Below are 20054 nucleotides of genomic sequence, written 5' to 3' on the forward strand. Positions count from 1 at the left end.
ATTGTGTTGTTTCTAGGTGACGTCGCCACTTTGGGCCTATTCCATGCTCACGTATGACGTCTGTGCGTATGCATGTACCTGGCGTGAAAAATTGTAACTTCTCAAATGATAAAATTGTGCGATTTAGCGACACAATTTTCTGACAATCACATTCAAGTTGTTCGCGGAACGTGCAGCTAAACCTTGGGCTATTGCATGCTCACGTATGACGTCTGCGCGTATGTACGTACCTGACGTGAAAAATTGTAGCTTCTCAAATGCTAAAAACGTGAGATTTAGCGACACAATTTTCTGACAACCACATTCAAGTTGCTAATGGAATGGCAACTAAACCTCCCTAATAAAAACAGTAATAATCTTCTACAGCGTCGGTATCCACAAAAGTGCTCTTGGCATGCTTAATTAAAAAGTTTCCTCATGGTTGTCCTCCAACGGTGCAAAAAACATTAAAAAAAATGCACTGTATGCTTTACTTTCCATAGCACCAGGCAAATGCAACGAAAACGATGAGAACAAGTTTTTTGATTAAGTGCTTTTGTCTGCAACCACATGGCCCCGTTTATCACAATAAATTACCATGACCTTGAATTTAAGAGTTTCCAGGAAACATAATGTTTACAATTTTTATCGCTTTCAATTTTTATTTTTTTCAATTTGCTCTTTGCTTGTATGAGTTATACTCTCATAAAGTTGATTAAAAAGGTTGCTTGATACAATACATGACCTAAATAGAAATTATAGGATTTTTGTATGATTGAAGAGTCAATTCATTCTAACATCCTACAACCATTGATGCTGACCACACCCACTCTTTCTCCTTTGAGGCACTGGACACTATTGGTAATTACTCAAAATAATTATTAGCATAAAAACTTACTTGGTAACAAGCAATGGAGAGTTGTTTATAGTAAAAAACATTGTGAGAAATGGCTCCCTCTGAAGTAACGTAGTTTTTGAGAAAGAAGTAATTTGTCACTCAATTTAAAGCCTTCAGGCCTGAAGCCTTTTTTAGGCATCTGAATAAAGCAGACAAATTTGTGCAACAAAGGTGTTTTTTTTTCTTTCATTATGCTCTAGCAACTTAGCAACTGCGATGACAAATTGAGTCAAAGTTTTACAGATTTGTTATTTTATGCATATGTTGGTATACCAAGTGAGAATACTGGTCTTTGACAGTTACCAATAGTGTCCAGTGCCTCTAACAGTGGTATGTGCTTAGCCAAGTCAATCATCGGACTGGGAACCTATAAACATTAACTGGCTTAATAATAACAATATAATATGAAACATTTATATAGCGCTCTACGGAGAACAGAGCGCTTTACATGAGACTATGACAACAAAACAAAAGAAAAACAAACAAACTAGGTTGGGTGGGGAAAAAGAAATGTCTTGAGGAGGCTTTTGAATACAGGCAACGAGATCGCCTCTCTCAGACCTGCGGGGAGCTCATTCCATAGGCGAGGGGCAGCTATGGAGAATGAGCTATCCCCAGCTTTCCGTCTAGTTCTAGGAACGGAAAGCCGGGTCTGATCAGCTGATGAGCGGAGTCGTTGCCTGTATTCATCAGCAGTATTGGAGTTTTGGGAATAAACAAGTTCAACCTGAAATATAGATTGCATACGCCATCATCATCACCATCTGTAACAAAATCATCAAGTTGCGTTGTCACTCTTCAGAGAAGCAATACAAACAGTCTACAGAGAATATTTGTTGTGTTTACTTGTTTCATTGTAAATATGATTATTTTCAAAGAAACAAGTTTGTACAAAAGTTCCGAAAATTTTCCACGGCATAGAGGTATAGTTAAAGTTTTTGAACTCTTTCAGTGGCAAGGGCATACATGTTTGATCTATTTTAGGTATTCCATTATCGTACATGCACTGTACAATTTTGTTTGTATACTCGAGAGGTGTCATCAATCGTATATGTATGACCCATAATAAACAAGTTATCAGGAGAGAGGCTGAGAATTATCACTCAAGAAATACTATTGACTTAAAGGCAGTGGACACTATTGGTAATTACTCAAAATAATTATTAGCATAAAACCTTTCTTGGTGACAAGTAATGGGGAGAGGTTGATGGTATAAAACATTGTGAGAAACGGCTCCCTCTGAAGTAATGTAGTTTTCGAGAAAGAAGTAATTTTCCACGAATTTGATTTTGAGACCTCAGATTTAGAACTTGAGGTCTCGAAATCAACCATCTAAAAGCACACAACTTCGTGTGACAAGGGTGTTTTTTCTTTCATTATTATCTCGCAACTTCGATGACCGATTGAGCTCAAATTTTCACACGTTTGTTATTTTATACATTTGTTAAGATGCACCAAGTGAGAAGACTAGTCTTTGACAATTACCAATAGTGTCCACTGTCTTTAAGAATGTGTCTCTCTTTCTCTCAGTCCGGTGGTGCAAATTGCGCTGCGGTGGTCATTACACTGGGCTCAATTTTATGGCTCTGCTTACCGCCGAATTCTGCGCTTACGATCACGATTCCCCACTTGACATGCAAGCGCCGAATTTCTCTGCTATAGCCTTGTAAGCAAAGAATGCCTTGTAACGTGGAGTTCGCACGGCAGAAGCCAAAATTCGCTGCTAACCCGTGAAATACGCTTGCCGTAAGCACAGAATTCCCTGCTTCCGTAAGCAGAGCCATGAAATTAGGCCCAGATCTACGCCAACCATCACAATCTGCTGCTGTCCAGTCCAATTCTTAATAATTTTGTTCATCCAATATTTTGCTGGACGACCTCTTCTTCTCTTATGTATCAAGGCAAGACAAACAAGCAAGATACATATTGTTCGGTGAGAAATGCCTTTTTTTATACTAGGTTCCCAAAAAAAAATAATTAAAAAAATGGCAGAAAGAGTTTATTCCTGAAGGGAAGTTGTTAATCTCCATGAACTGGCTTGCAGCCATTCTTTATGGTACAATTATATTAATCAACATTGTGCAATGTTGTGGTTATGTACTTTTTTCCCCAATTTAATCAATGTATCTCTGGGGTGACATTAAACTGTGTTCAAGAGAATGGATGGTTGTAAAAGTCGCTGGGGCATGCAAGCAAGGAGACAAAAGGGCTGGGATGTTGCTTGCAGTATGGGACTCAATTTCATTGAGCTAAAATTGTGGTGTAATTTAGGTGTAAAACAATCAATAGGTACTTTCGCTTAATGTAACATAGTATGTACATACACGTACACACAATTTGTTGAGCATCACATGCAATTTGACCCTTCACGAAACAAAGTCTGCGGACGTGACAGGAATTTAAAATTCACAGAAAAGTTTACAGATTTTGCAACATTATAACACTTTTTAACAAAAGGGAAAGAATAGTGATTGGTCTTAAACAGCCGACTAAAACCTCACTATGGTCATGAGTGCCATTAAGCACCTCACCTTCATCACGGCTAAAACTCTGTTAGTTTTAAAGGCACTGGACACTATTGGTAATTACTAAAAATAATTGTTAGTATAAAAAACTTACTTGGTGAGCCATTTCTCACAGTGTTTTATATTCTATCAACAGCTCTCCACTGCTCATTACCAAGGAATAAGTTATTACCAATAGTGTCAAGTACCCTTAATAAATACTAACTAATTACATTAAAAACTGCATTGAGCCTTGTAGCAACAACTACTTCAGATGCAATAAAGTGGACAAGCCAAGATTGTTATGTGTATTCAAGAAAGCATGAAGAAAGTAACGGATGAATTATTCCAACTCCTGGTAGTTGGACATAAACCCAAGGTCCCAATGAGATTGATAAAGATTTTTTAATTTATATATTTTTAAGGAACTGGACACATTTGGTAATTTAGATTTAATTGGTCATCAAAGTTGCCAGAGAATAATGAAAGGAAAAACATCCTTGTTGCACAAATTTGTGTGCTTGCAGATGCCTAAAAAGACTTCAAGCCTGAAGCCTTTTAATATTTTGAGTGAGCATCATGGTGAGATAAAAACGAAGCACCGTCGGAAACTATTTTGATGTAGAAAAACACGCTTTGTTTGGTTGTTCTAGTTGTAATCGTAGTGGCAGCCAGTCAGCAATGAATTTGACATAGAAGCAGTACAGTCTTAATGTAGTCTTTGATTTGCCAGATTGCTGGATTTTGACACGATACCTTCTTGAGATCGGGGTGATTGGTGATTGGCATGGTCTTTGTAAGGTTGAAGGACTGTGTAAAGGAGGTGTTAAAGACACTGGAAACTGTTGGTAATTGTCAAAGACCAGTCTTCTCACTTGGTGTATCTCAACATATGCATAAAATAACAAACCTGTGAAAATTTGAGCTCAATTGGTCATCGAAGTAATGCGAGATAATGAAAGAAAAAAACACCCTTGTCACATGAAGTTGTGTGCTTTCAGATGCTTGATTTCGAGACCTCAAAAACTTATTTTTGAGGTCTCGAAATCAAATTTGTGGAAGATTACTTCTTTCTCAAAAACTTTGTTACTTCAGAGGAGCAGTTTCTCACAATGTTTTATACTATCAACATCTCCCCATTACTCGTTACCAAGTAAGGTTTTATGCTTGAAATTATTTTGAGTAGTTACCGATAGTGTCCACTGTCTTTAAACAAATGTTCTCTTTCTTTGTCTCTTGCAGACTATGTTCTCATCTGCGTATTGAAAGCGTGTCACTGTTTGGCAATAACATCCTCACACCCAGCCAGGCTAGGAAGGATAATCTGTGAACTCCGCTCGGTAAAACCTGAGATTCTGTTGATCGAATCTTAATTCAACCCTTGGCAGAAGTCGGCTTATTTTTTCAAGGTAAATGTACTTTTTAGAGAATTTTAATAAGTTCTCATCACTTTTAAGATAATCACTGTGGTCATGATGGTTATACTGCTTGAGAATTTTTGTAGAAATTTATTACGAGTTTAAGGATCTATAGGACTGGTTTTAATGTGTTATTTATCACAACGAGGTCGTGGGTTTGAATCCCACTGCTGTAATATGCCTGTGATTACTGTCATCAGAGCTCGGGAAAGCACAAGGTACACAGTGCTAACACACATTGGTGTATAGGGGTAAAACCAAAATTAATCAACATGTGTGTCAAGTAAATGAAAATCAATTCACACACCAGCTTTTTGTTTGTATACTCACAGAGCTACATGTAGGACCCAGGCCATGAGTGAGTTTATTGGATATGTTCCATGTGTGTGACACTGGGCCCATTCACATGGTGCTCGCTACAGCCGTCGATTTCATAAAGAGTTAGGACTCGTCTTATCTCACTCGTCCTAACTTAGGATTAATCTTAAGGTCTGCATGCTACAGTGCGGGGTTGGGACTCGTCCTAAGCATGGGCGTCAATCAGGGGGGGGGGGGACAGGGGGAAATGTCCCCCCCCACCTTTTGGAGGGTGGGGGACACAATATCAAATGTCCCCCCCCCCACCTTTTTGACCACCTTTATCATGAAGCCCAAGTTTTGCACTGTGTAAGACGAAACCCTGTGTCCCTATATGGGCATTAATCCTGTGGGCAAAGGATGACACAATATCCCCCCTCAAATTGGCCCTAGATTGCATCACAGAGCATCTAAAATGCAAAATTTTCCCGGGCCCTTAATCGGGCCCGCACCCCGAGCGGTAAAAGCTTCTCACACGCATGCTCCATCGTTGACAGATTTGCACCTCCCCCTTGAAAGAGTGGAAGGTACGTGTACCCCCACCCCACCCCATCCCATTTTCGAAGGGTGGGGGACACAGTATAAAAATTAATGTTCCCCGTGTTGTTTGACCACCTTTATCATGAAAATCGTGTTTTGCACTGTGGAACTGTGGAGCACTGGAACACAATATTCACACAGCTCATTGTTCTGGTTCGTTTGCTCACATTTTACAGATTTGCCCCATAAAACTTGTGTCTTAGGTCTGGTGATGATAGGGATGAAACGCCGTCTGAGCATTAGAATGCAGAAACAATATGGATATAACAAAGCTATAATTGAGTTGCTTTTTAGGTACAATAACCATGATAGCAAGAATAGGTGCATCATAACTTAAAATAGGCATTAAATTCCAACATCTGCGAGGGGGGAACATCACCCCTCAGATTCACTAGATTGCACCAGAGAGCATCTACGGCCAAAACAAAATCCCGGGGCCCTAAAGCGGGCTCCGGACCCCACGCCGTAAATGTTATGCCCCCCCCCCACCTTTCAAGACGGATTGACGCCCCTGGTCCTAAGTCCTAAGATTAGTCTTAAGTTAGGAAGAGTTTTGTGAAATCGACGGCAGACTTCCCTGCTCATGGCGCCCTCTGAGGTGCACGATTTGGAGGCTTTACATACAGTTTCAAACGAAAGAACCTAGACTTGCATGGAGACTGTGGAGGAAAATGAGGTTTTTTATAATATGGGGAGTCATGCTTATTCATAAAGAATTTGAAATGAATGTGCACACCACCTGCCCTATATTGCACTGCGTGTCGTTGGCACTCCACTTACACTTGGAGTGTAGAGACATCGTAAGTGTGCTGAATTGCTTCTGAGCGCTTCACGGAAGGAGAGTGTGAAGATCATGATAGCCAGCGCGTTAGCTGATATCCAATATATTCCACATTCTCCAAGCACAGATAGGGCCCAATTTCACGACACTGCTTAATGCCAAATTCTGCACTTATGATTACCATTCACGGCTTACTGTCAAACGTTGAAGTAAAGTACACACGTGGACAAGCAAAACTTCCATGCTTACCCGTGAAATAAGCGCGGATGTCCCTGCTTCCATAAGCGCCGCGCCGCTTCTTTGCTTACGGTAAGCAGAGCCATTAAATTGGGCCCCGGACTTCCCTGATAATGTAAAAAATAAAATAAAAATTACTCCACACTTCCCAGTGTGGAGTGTAAGGTTCTTTCGTTTTGAAACTGAGTGCAAGGGTAAACATTGCCATAAAACCATTTTGGTGCAACTTGTACAGTGGAAAGAATTCACGACATCCTCACTGCCCGGTGGATTGGAATAAAAGATGTATTTGCTTAGCGTTCCCTTTGACTTGTTTGTCTCCCTGGATGTGGAGGGAAAAAAAAGATGGCATGATCGTCATGAACGATCATAATCCTCAAGGACTTTATTATGAGTTTTTTTTTTCTTGCTTAAAGGCACTGGACACCTTTGATAACTGTCAAGGATTTTCTCACTTGGTGTATCCCAACATTCATGTATGCATAAAATAACGCATCTGTGAAAATTTGGACTCAATGGGTCATCGCAGTTGCGTGAGAATAATGACAGAAAAAAACACCCTAATAAAAGGCTTCAGCTGAAGTCTTTTATTATTTGAATGAGAAATTACTTCTTTCTTAAAAGCTATGTTACGTCAGAGGGAGCCATTTCTCACAATGTTTTATGCTATCAACAGCTCTCCAATGATCGTTACCGAAGACATTTTTATGCTAACTTTATACCAATAGTGTCCAGTGCCTTTAACAAAAGAGTGGAATCGTGTCATGTTTCGACCTAAGCAGAGACTCTCTCTAGGGCTTTCTACCTTTGAGAAAAACTCCGCTAGGGTCACAAATTTTCGGTAAGGGTGGAAGTGTGAAGCCATTACCAGCAATTGCGTTTATATCATCAGGTCCCTCGGTCGATAAGTAGTTTGCAACAACCATTAATTTATTGTTTAGAGCAGATCTTAAACATACAGATGACAGGATTGCTATCTGTAAATAAATAAAACAAATAAAGTTAATCTGAAAGCTCACTGATTGTATGCCTCCAGATAAACATTCCTGTCTGTTATCTGTCTGATTATTGTCATACTTGAAGAGCCCACAGCGTTGCTGTTGCTTTTTATTTTGATTCGAAAATGCGTGTCTATAGAAATTGAAGCAAAGTTGTGTTTTGTCATTGTTGTTTTAACATCCACTTACGATGTAGCAACAATGCATCATAAGTGGTGTATAATGGGCTACAATCCAGGCAAAACTAACACTTGATTCCTACAGTACTTGGTTCTAATACAGCGCTTTATCACACCACTATGGAGGTATCAAAGCACTCAGTATTATGTCCTGCGAGGTATGTGGAGCTTCGTGTTGAAGTATGAGACCTGTTCCTTTTTTAGCACCATCTAATGGTTTACAAGGTGCTATTTAAGTATGTGACCTATTCCTATGGGGTTGATTTCACAAAGAGTTAGGACTAGTCCTTACTTAGGACTAGTCCCAGGAGATATGCAAAACCTACAGCTGGTCTTAAGTAACTCGTCCTAACTCAAGATAAGACTAGTCTTAACTCTTTGTGAAATCCACCCCTGTTCCTTTTTTAGCACCATCTAATGGTTTACAAGGTGCTATTTAAGTATGAGACCTAGCCCTATATAGCACCATGTAATGATTTAAACGTGCTTATGAAGTCAGTTACCTAGTCCTTTATACATGTAGCACAATGTAATGGTTTATAAGGTGCTGCGTTTAAAGTCGATCAGACCAGAAACACCGGAGCATGCCCCTTCTCTTCACAAAAAGTGCACTGCGTTCTTTTACATGCATTACAATAAACAAGTCCCCCCTCCCCTTGAACTCCCCCTGCTGGACACTGGAGCGCATACCGCGCAATGAGAGCCAACATTGATTGGGGGCCGGGGACCCAATGAGATATGGGCCGGGGCCCACTTTCATAGAGCTGCTAAGCACAAAAATTTGCTTAGCATGAAATTTTTGCCAAGATAAAAACAGGATTACCAACCAAATTTCCACGTGACTTTCAGGATAAGCAAACAACAGCTGAATACCTGTAACAAGCAATAAATGGAAATTTGGTTGGTAATCCTGTTTTTATCAAGGAAGCTAAGGAAATGTTTGTGCTAAGCAGCTCTATGAAATTGGCCCTTGGACTGTAGATTGTTTACTAAGTAGATGTAAACAGCCTTGACAGGGTTTGAACTTAACACCTGGACCAAAGGCTGGCCCAAGGCCAGGTAGCTTTCGTGTTTGGCCAGTAAACTTTTGACTAGACAAGTCTGGCGCTCTTGTGTTTTTTAATTAAACAAAATTATTTGAAGAATAATACCTCACTGTGACTTATCTTGAAACAAAAACAATGTGTTGAAATGTTGACTTTGGGTCTGATATAAATTACCTTTCAATTCTACTGAGTAATGACATAATGATGTTTACTTTAAATTACCCATATTAGGACAAATAAAATCAATCTTCTCTTACATGTCTTAGCGCTTGTTCAAATACAAATCATTACCATGTGTTAAACTGGGTCATTTGTTTTTATTTTTTTGATTCTGGTCTTGTTTGAAGAATTCTGGTCCAGTATTCATTTTGAGCCACACTAAGCCCTGCGGTTTTGTGGATAGTCAAGCACTATTAGGTAATTTTATGCATGTACTGTATGTTTTGCTACAAGGGACAAGTCCTTAAAGGGACACGCTGCCTTGCATCAGTCAAGTTGGTCCATGAAAATCATTTGAAACCGTGTGTTATAAAATGCATATGGTTAGAAAGATGTTTTAAAAGTAGAATATAATGATCCAAACAAAAATGCCTCGAAAGCGCATGGTTTTCCTTTTACTTCGCGAACTAACACGTATGGCCATTTTATGGAGTCATAAACTTGACTCCACAAATGGCGTGACGTGTTAGTTCACGATGTATAAGTAAAACCGTGCAATTTTTGAGGAATTTTTTCGTGGATCATTATATTCTACTTTTTTCCAACCATGTGCATTTTTATAACAAACGGTTTTTAAACGCTATTCAAAGACCAACTCGCTCGATGCATGGCAGCGTATCCCTTTAACCATGGCTCTGCAATAAAGAAGTGAGCCAGTGGATTGCCTGAAACAAACAAGAGACTCTCCTCTCTGTGCAGATGGTTCCCGGAAGAACAAAAGTTATTTAAAAAACTAATAACAATCAACAAAAATATCTTAAATTGTGAACTAACACACACACACACACACACACATGGTCGAACGGGCCTGATGATACTTCATGGAGGCAACACATGTGATTGCTTCCATGCCCCCTGGTCATTGCCTTGGTGTCCTTAAAATGCTCCAGTAGAAATTTACTATTTCCTCATGGGTGCCCTTTACCAGGGAGAAAAAGCCTTGGTGCCCTTGCCCTTTAAAAAACAAAGCATACAGGCCTGGGGTTAATTTAACCAAGAGTAAGGACTAGTCCTAACTTAGGACTAGTCCTAGGAGATATACAAAATGTAAGCCTAGTCCTAAGTTAGGACGACTCGAGATAAGACTAGTCTTAACTCTTTGTGAAATCCACCTGGTCATATTGAATCTAGCAATCAGGTCATACCACTAGAACAAGAAAAAGGAAAGAAAAGACAACTTAGACACAGATGATATCTGTCATTATTACAAAGTTTCCTCTTACATTTCCGCTCGACAAGGGAAGATACACGTAACAGGAGTTATTCCTGTCCACCTGAAGACTTCATCATTCCAATTCTTTGAAGTCTACTAAAGACTTGTTCTCACAATGAATATGTATGAAGTTCATTACGGCACCGGAAGACAAAAGGGAAACAGTTGATTTATTGTACGTGATCTTACAGGCGAGCTTTAGATAGTTATCCATCACATGAAACCCAAAGAGATGAGAGTGTGTACAAGGTGCATTCTGTTTAGTTTAGAACGACACGCAATCCCTGTCTGTATTGGATACTCCAAAGTGCAACTAACCTTTTTTTCTTTTCAATGAAAAGTCATTCTGTTATCTCTGTGAAAATTTCCATAATGACAAGCATGAGTGCCCACAATTGAAAAGGACCACTGCCACAGTTTAACAAATGGTCGCTGAAGCAGGTGCTCTCGCTTAAAAATAGCTAACGAGGTTTTTTTTATATGTTTTTTCTTTTTCAATGGCATCATGTACGTGTACTTTTAGGCGTCAGTCATCAATGATGGATCAGTTCATTTCCAGAATTGCCCGCAGCTTTATTGTTTGAAATTACTTCTCGTATGTACCAATTTGGATGACATTCATTAAAAAAAGAAGATAAAACCTGTTCAGGTTTTGTCATCGAAGTCACTGTTCGGAGTGATCCGTCAAAATTTGTAATGGAAACATTGTGCCAATCAAACCTACGAACGAGCTGGGAGGATAAATTGGTCGTTACAACAACAAGAATTGTTGAGGTTCTCATTTGTGTAGCAATGATCAGAGTGTTTGTTACGGGGGAAAATATAGTCAGCTCTGAAAGGTAGGTTTGTAATAGTACTTTTTAATGTGTAACTATTTTCTAATTTAGATGTTAAATTTGCATCGGGGATAAAGACTAGATTCATTTTGGTTTTACCTGTACATCGATGTGTGTTAGCACTGTATACTCAGCACTTTCTTACAGGCATTTTAGTTGGGTGGGATTTGAACCCCAACCTTTGCTGATTTTCTAATTTATGTGTAAAGCAGCGCTTTAGGGCCATTCAGAATAGTCAATGTTTAAACAAAATTCTTATTCAAAATTGTGAGTTGTGGGGTCAAAAAGTGTAACTACACTTGTAATTTGTTTTTTAGTGATAAAAAAAAAGAAGAAGACAAATTATCAAGCTGGCCAGGAATTAGTGATTTCATTCCTGAATAAACTTCAAAGTAAAAGTTGTTCGTGAGCCAGGAAAGGCCATTGAAAACTGCTGATGTTGGAGACCTTTGATGTTGAAATATTATGCAGCCATTTAATACTAAAAAATCAAAAATTTGGGGTGGATTGGTAATGTAGGTCAAAACAATTTTACAAAAAACAAATCTACATTTTTATCATTTACTATTCTGAATGGCCCCTTAGAACTTGTTTTCATTAGAGATTTTTTTTATTTGCCTGTTGAAACAAATTGTACATTTTTATAATAATAATAGTTATATCAAAGTGTTATATAGCGCACATATCTTGGAAGTGGAAGTGAATCATATCTTCGTGGAAGTGTCGTGGCCGAGCGGTTAAGAGCACCGAATTCAAACTCTGGTGTTTCTGATCAGCAGAGTGTGGGTTCGAATCCCCAGCCATGACACTTGTGTCCTTAAGCAAGACACTTAACCATTGCTTCGTCCTTCGGATGGGACGTAAAGCCGTTGGTCTCATGTGTTGTGTAAACGCATACGTGGAAAATTACTTCTTTCTCGAAAACTATGTCACTTCAGAGGGAGCCGTTTCTCACAATGTTGTATATTATCAACCTCTCCCCATTACTCGTCACCAAGTAAGGTTTTATGCTTATAATTATAATGACTAATTACCAATAGTGTCCACTGCCTTTAATATTATTATTATAGGCCAAATATTTAGCATGTAAAGTTCCTCTTTAGGTTTGCAGGACCTGCGATGGTTTATACTAAGTTATTGGACTAGCTTTAAGTTTTTAATAACTCCTAGAACTAGTCCTAAGTTAGGACTATCATTGTGAAATTGACTACATGCTCTTGAATCCTTTGGTGGATTTCACAAAGAGTTAAGACTAGTCTTATCTAGAATTAGCTCGTCCTAACTTGCTTGTTTAAGTTGAGTAATGTCCCTACTTAGGATTAGCCTTGAGTTTTTAATATCTTCTTAGGCTAAGTTAGGACTAGTTCTTATTTTAATTTTTTTTAAATCGACCCCAGTGCCTAGTTTTTTTCTACTTTGTGGTGTTTTCTGATTACTCAGGGAGGGGTTATAATTAATTGTACAAAATATATATTAGATGTTGCAAACTGCCTATCAACCATAAGTTCCTACGGTTTAAGTGCAAAACATTGTTTAATTGTCTTTCTCGTAGGCTTAAGAGTTCGGCCTTTGAGAAAGACTCTGCTAGGGTTGAATTGAAACGCCATGCCATTTATTTTTTTTTTTACAGATAACATTTTACTGCACATTTTGGTTTGTTTGCACAGGCGATTGCTTGCCTGTCTGGAAATTCTTTTGTTGATTCCATTAAAAATTGCATGGCCCGGTTTTTCGCAGAAATTTTAGTGGGGGAAAAAAAATCTCCGCACAATTGATGCAGTGTCAAATAAAGAACATACAAACACTTTCACGTTATCGCCACAGACAATGCACAAAATACATGTAAAATGCAAAACTGTTTGTTCACGGCTGGTGGACTTTGTCGGATTCTGACAATAATTTACTTTAAGGTTTTATTTATTTATTAACAACACTAATCATTGGCAGGTGATTTCCGCATTACCTGAACATAAAATTTGGTACTTCTGTTAAAGACACTGGACACCTTTGGTAATTGTTAAATACCAGCATTCTCACTTAGTGTATCCCAACATTATATGCATAGAATAAAAAAATCTGTGAAAATTTTGACTCAGTTGGTAATCGACTTTGTTAGAAAAAAATAGAAAGAAAAAAAAACCTTGTTGTACAAATTTGTGTGCTTTCAAATGCTGAATAAAAGGTTTTAGGACTGAAATATTTGAGTGAGAAATCACCTCTTTCTCAAAAACTTTGTTAATTCAGAGCATGGAGCAAACATTCACTTTTTTATCCATGTTCAGAGGGAGCCATTTCTCACAATGTTTTATACTACCAACAGCTCTCCATTGCTGGTTACCCAGTAAGTTTTTATGCTACATGTAACAATTATTTTAATTTTTACCAATAGTGTCAGTGTCTTTTAAATGCAGTGGACACTATTGGTAATTAATCAAAATAATTATTAGCATAAAACCTTTCTTGGTGACGAGTATTGTGGAGAGGTTGATGGTATAAAACATTGTGAGAAACGGCTCCCTCTGAAGTGCCATAGTTTTCGAGAAAGAAGTAATTTTCCACGAATTTGATTTCGAGACCTCAGATTTAGAACTTGAGGTCTCGAAATCAAGCATCTGAAAGCACACAACTTCGTGTGACAAGGGTGTTTTCTTCTTTCATTATTATCTCGCAACTTTGATGACCGATTGATCTCAAATTTTCACAGGTTATAGTTATTTTTTGCATGTGTTGAGATACACCAACTGTGAAGGCTAGTCTTTGGCAATTACCAATAGTGTCCACTGCCTTTAAAGGATGTGCGTAACATTGGTAAATAGACTGAAAATGTAACTGTTCACCTATTTCCACATCAGTATAACAATGGTCATGGTGGGAAACTCCCATAAAAGTAGTTTTGCCTTTGACAATTAACCATGTGACATGCTGTTATCTACAAAAAATAGCTAACTTTTTTTTTTTTTTTTTTTTTTCTTTTTTTATATAAATAAGTGCAAGCACTTTTTTTAAATTTCATACATAATATGCACTCACAACAACCCACGAACATACAAACCAAAAGTAGAGGACAAAACATTAAAAAAAACCTTATCAAGAAACAATAAATAATTAATTAAACCGTAAACCTCCACTTTGTGTTAAACTTATGCATAGTGTTTGAGCTAGTCGCAATCTTTCGTTCCAATTCATAGTTAAATTTTACTAAATTAATAACAGATCGAAAGTTAGGCCTTTGTTGATTAAACCTGCTTCTGAATATCATCTTCTTAGTTAATAAAATGCAAAGGTTAAATAAAAGATCTGGTTGGTCAGTGTTTTGACCAAACAGAATGGATTTAAAACTTAAAGTAATTTCCTCTTGCGACAAACCTTTCCACCAATTCTCAAACTGTTTCCAAATAGGCTGCGTATATTTACAGTCAACAAATAAATGTTTCATTGTCTCTGGAAACTTAGAGCAAAAGGAGCAAGCATCACTATTAATGATTTTCATCTTAGATAATCTAACATCAGTCATTAAACAATCCATATTAATTTTATATTGAAAAATTCTCGTACTGACTTCCATACTACACCGATAGGGCAGGTTAATAGATGTTTTTCCATTCATCCTTCATAATACCGAACTCCTGATTAAATTTGGTCTGAGCAGTTGGATGAATGAATATCCTAGAAGTAAACACTTTACGGATCTCTTTTGTAGAAGGATTTGCTCTTAAGTTACCTGCAAGGCTTGTTCCATTAATAGCTAACTTAAATTTCAATAAAATTGGGGGGTAAATTGGCCAAAAACTGTACACGGCAATTAGCCAAAAACTGGCCGTTGCAGTTGGCCAAAAACTGGTAGTTGCAGTTGGCCAAAAACTAAATATCGCAATTGTCAAAAAAATGGACATTGCAGTTTTAAGGAGCCTGAATGAGTAATCTTCCTCGGTAGTAGATTTTGGAAAATCACTCGCGGTCAGAGTGAAATAAGTTATGCTCGGACGAAATATACAAATAAATATTGCGTTTCAGGGCGACATTGGTTAACAAATTTGTCCTTTATTCCCCCCTTTTTCATACAGGTGTTATTATTTCTGTTCCACGTGCCCTCCCGTTAACTGCAGCTGAATTATGGGTGGTCTTAGATCCACAAGTTTGTCTGGATCAAAAGATGGGAGTCCGATCCAGCCAATTCTTCCGTACATCTTGATTATGTTACATATGTCCATGTATGTTGTCGTCGGCGTGTCCATTAGCACTGCAGATGGTTGTAAGTCGACATTTTTCTAACCGTAATTATTGATAATGTTTATTCTTAGTTTAAAGCCATTATACACTTTCGGAACCAAAAAATAATAATAAAAGTTCACAGATTTACAAATAACTTCCAGGGTTTGCAGAAGGTAATGGTGAAAGACTTCTCTTGAAATATTATTTCATGAAATGCTTTACTTTTTGAGAAAACATTTAAACAATTATCAATTCTCGATATCGAGAATTACGGATTTATTTTCAACACATGTCATGACACGGCGAAACATGCAGAAACAAGGGTGGGTTTTCCCGTTATATTCTCCCGACTCTGATGACCGATTGAGCCTAAATTTTCACAGGTTTGTTATTTTATATATAAGTTGTGATACACGAAGTGTGGGACTTTGAACAACTCTGTTTCCCGAAAGTGTCCAATGGCTTTAACCAAGTGTCAGGGTTTTCCCTCATGCACGGGTCGTTCTGCGTGATTTGTGTTCTTATACTGCAAATTGTGGCTGATACGCAAAACAATATATAGATCACAAAAACCATCGAGATAAAACAATTATGTCTTCTCAGATTGCCTAATTGACCCAATTCACCTGACGTCTTCATCAGAATAATCTTAGATGCGCCCTTTAGGTGGGCAATGTCACTGTGTGTTATTTAGTGAAGTACGCATTTTAGGCGATGCAGCGTTGACACTTAAACCTATTGACCACCAAAATGGTGAGCATGGCACATTCGTCACGTGTGACGTGAGTGCAAGGGTCAATGGGGCTTTTAAAACACTGTAGACAACTTTACAAAGATTTAATGTCTCAATTCCTCAGTCAACTATTAAAGGAACACGTTGCCTTGGATCGGACGAGTTGGTCTTTAAAAAGTGTTTGTAACCGTTTGTTATCAAATGCATATGGTTGGAAAGATGTTTTAAAAGTAGAATACAATGATCCACACAAATTTGCCCTGAAATTGCGTGGTTTTCCTTAGACTTTACGAACTAACATGGTCGGCCAATTATGGGAGTCAAAAATTTGACACCCATAAATGGCTGACCGTGTTAGTCGACGAGGTAAAAGGAAAACCGTGCAATTTCGAGGCATGTTTGTGTGGATCATTGTATTCTACTTTTGCACTTTCTTTCTACCCATATGCATTTTATAATAAACGGTTTCACACGCTTTTTAAAGACCAACTCGTCTGATCCAAGGCAATGTGTTCCTTAAACTTCCTTTTCCCACCCTTACAGCAAATTAAAAACCTCAGTTTCTAACTTGGGGTTAATCTTAGGACGATGGACGAGTTAAGTTACGTATCCATGATCGTTGGGACGCATTGAACCCATCCTAAGTTAGGACCAGTAACTCGTCCTAACTTGGCTGCTGGAACCTTAAGGGATTCTGAGGCAGAAATTAGTCAATTTCTGCTGAAATGCATGATATATTTTTGCCTTAAAGCCATTATACACTTTCGGTAAACAGTATTGTCCAAGTCCCACACTTCGTGTATCACAACTTATATATAAAATAACAATCCTGTGGAAATTTAGGCTCAATCGGACATCGGAGTCGGGAGAAAATAACGGGAAAACCCACTCCTGTTTTCGCGCGTTTCGCCGTGTCATGACATGTGTTTACAACAACTCCGTAATTCTCGTTAACGAGAACTTATATTGTTTTACCGTTTTCTCAAAAAGTAAAGCGTTTCATGGACTAATATTTCAAGAGAAGTCTTTCACCATTACCTTCTGTAAACCCTGTAAATTATTTGTAAATCTGTGAACTTTTTTTTTTTTTTTTTCTGTACCGAAAGGGTCCAATGGCTTTAAGCGTTCTGTGTCGTTATTTTGGCTTCCAGCAAACAAACAAAGTGAGCCACTCCAAAATTGTAAATTTTCTATCATTTTATTAACAACACATTTTGTGGCCCCCAGGCCAAATTGGATGTGATTGTCAATCAGTTATTAGTAAAAGTAAAAAATGGTCAGAAAATTACACAAAAAGAATTTTAAAAAAACATGAAACAAGAACGGACGAGGAATACAATACAAAGGGTGACGTCAGACTTTCAAGCTAAACATGCAAAGCTTCAAATCCTTCATACTAAGCTTGGGCGATATCGAATTATTTTATTCACGATATATCGCCGACAATATATCGCGATATTCGATATAATCGCGATTAATGAAATTTGACATCATCAGTCTTAAAACTCCAAGTGAAAGTTGTAGAAGAGACAGTCCTAGTATAAGAGAGGTGTTCTAATGACCTATTCTTCTGGTTTTACTCCAAACCTATGGGGTATCAGCTAGCAAATACATCGCGATATTTAATCGATATATCGATATATCGCAATTATCGCAATTATCGCGATTATCGCGATATATCGCGACATATCGATATTTCGATTAAAACCAAATCCATTCGATATCGAAATCGTGTCCAAATTAAAATCGCGATATTCGATAATATTGTGATATCGCCCAAGCTTACTTCATACACATGTTGCTTTCTGTGTGTCTACTTGCCAGGTAGATTTTGTTGTTTAAAGAACTGTCTTGATTCCCCCAGAGTAGATTTTTTTTCGGATTTTTGGGAGACTTCTCATTTCTGAAAAGGACTGTCCTGTTTTAAGACAAATAAAGAACTCACTCTGTGGTAGTGATTTTCTTCCTTCCGCGCAGGTAGTAGTTAAAGAGCAGCACAGTTCTTTTCAGAACTGAGAAGTCTCCCGAAAATCTGAAAATCCACTCCGCAGCAGTAGAATATATAGCGAGACAGTTTTCTAAACAGCAAAATCTACCTGGCAAGTAGACACACATATGGTGTTACTGAAAACCATATATATATATTGATACCTCACTCAAAACCAATACATGTTGCTTTCACTTCAGTTATTTTTGGTTATTTTAGTTAACTTGACAGCAGTCGAGAAAGTTTATCTCTTCAATTCCACGATACGGATCAACTGCAGTTTGAATGACTCCAATCAGAGCATCAACGCCACAGGCATCACGTGGACCGTTGACGGTGAGGTATTAAATGCGACGATGCCCCAGCTTGTAATTGAGAATGCCCAGTTTGAGGACAGTGGATTTTACGAATGCAAAGTGGATGGGCACACCCAGAAGGAAACTACCAGATGGGATGTCAAAGTTGGGTGTAAGTAAATTAATCTCTATTCAAGGGGTTATCTTAACCCACACTTTGTATGGCATTTTTCTCAAATATTTTTTAAAACAAGCTTTTCCCTAAAAACCAAAAACACCCTTGCAAAGAAATGGTAGCCTTAATAAACAAACATTGATTATTGACCTTCAAGCAAGACCATTAACAATAAATAATAATAGTGGGTTTTTATTAGGTGCTTTATTCACCGAAGGGCGTTTAAAAGCGTACAGTATTTTGTGCAAGGTATGTGGGACTACGTTTTGAATTATGAGACCTACTCCTTCTACATAGCACCATGTAATGGTTTACAAGGTGCTGTGGCGCAATATGCTGCCAATCCAGCCAGGAACACCGGGGCGAACCCCTTCTCTTTTCGATAATTGCACTTGGTTCTTTAAGTGCGTTGCACAACACTCAGGACCATCGGCTTTACGTCCTATCCGAAGGACAAAGCAAAGGTTAAGTGTCTTGCTTAAGGACACAGGTGTTGCCACTGGGACTCGAACCACACTCTGCTTCCTTTGCTCGTAACTTCCTTTGCATCACCATAACTGTCACACACACACACACACACACCCCATAGATACTAATGACAGTACAGAATATACATTGCTAATCACTGTGTCGTGGCCAAGCAGGTAAGAACTACGGACTCAACCTCTAGTGTTTCTGATCAGCAGAGTGTTGGTTTGAGTCCTGTGGTCATGGCACTTGTGTCCTTAAGCAAGACAGTTTAACATTATTGCTGTGTCCTTAGGATGGGACGTAAAGCTGTCGGTCCCATGTGTTGTGTAATGCACGTAAAAGAACCCAGTGCACTTGTCATAAATTGAAAGGGGTTCTCCCCGGTTTTCCTGGTCTGATCGGCAGCATTGCCTCACAGCACCTTGTAAACCATTACACGGTGCTATAAAGTAATAGGCATACCTTGCAGGAAAATATACTGAGCGCTTTGATACACCTATTGGGTATGATAAAGGGCTATTATAAGAACTCAGTATTAATCATGTATTTTTGGTGGGGTAATGTGTATCATGCTGGATAGATTAAGTTCATTTAAAGGATTTGGGTACTTTTTCAAAATGTCCATAGGTTTACATTAAACTTACAGGGTTTGAAGATAATGGTAGTGGAAAGCTTCCCTTCAAATATCACTAACTGAGGTTCTGTAGTTTTTGAGAAATGAGTAAAACTAGTCACAAAATAATTTGTCTCAGGAAGACAAAAATTATTTTAGCATGTAAAATCCCATTAACCAGTTATGGTATTATACCATAACCATATCATAACTGGTTAATATGTTTTTAAATGCTAAAACTGAGACAAAAATTATTTGTTATTATTTACTCATTTCTCAAAAACTACAGCACCTCAGTTAACAAAATTTCAAGGGAAGCTTTCTACTATCATAATCTTCAAACTGTGTAAGTTTAATGTAAA

At 38.1% G+C, this 20054-nt stretch overlaps 1 protein-coding gene across 3 annotated transcripts in view; it reads left to right on the forward strand.

Moving 5' to 3' along the window:
* LOC139945949 (leukemia inhibitory factor receptor-like) overlaps positions 1–20054 on the forward strand; it is an 82030-nt gene that overhangs the window by 40704 nt on the left and 21272 nt on the right. For 2 of the 3 annotated variants that reach the window (XM_071943485.1, XM_071943486.1), the window contains exons 3-5: positions 4624–4790; positions 15270–15457; positions 18357–18605. In XM_071943485.1, the coding sequence (XP_071799586.1) occupies positions 15319–15457; positions 18357–18605 (388 nt within the window). In that variant the 5' untranslated portion in view covers positions 4624–4790; positions 15270–15318. Of the gene's footprint in view, positions 1–4623; positions 4791–10940; positions 11209–15269; positions 15458–18356; positions 18606–20054 lie in introns of those variants that run through there. The other variant, XM_071943488.1, reaches the window with a different exon arrangement.

The sequence above is a fragment of the Asterias amurensis genome, chromosome 13, assembly GCF_032118995.1.
Source record: "Asterias amurensis chromosome 13, ASM3211899v1".
In the NCBI taxonomy this organism is placed as follows: domain Eukaryota; kingdom Metazoa; phylum Echinodermata; class Asteroidea; order Forcipulatida; family Asteriidae; genus Asterias; species Asterias amurensis.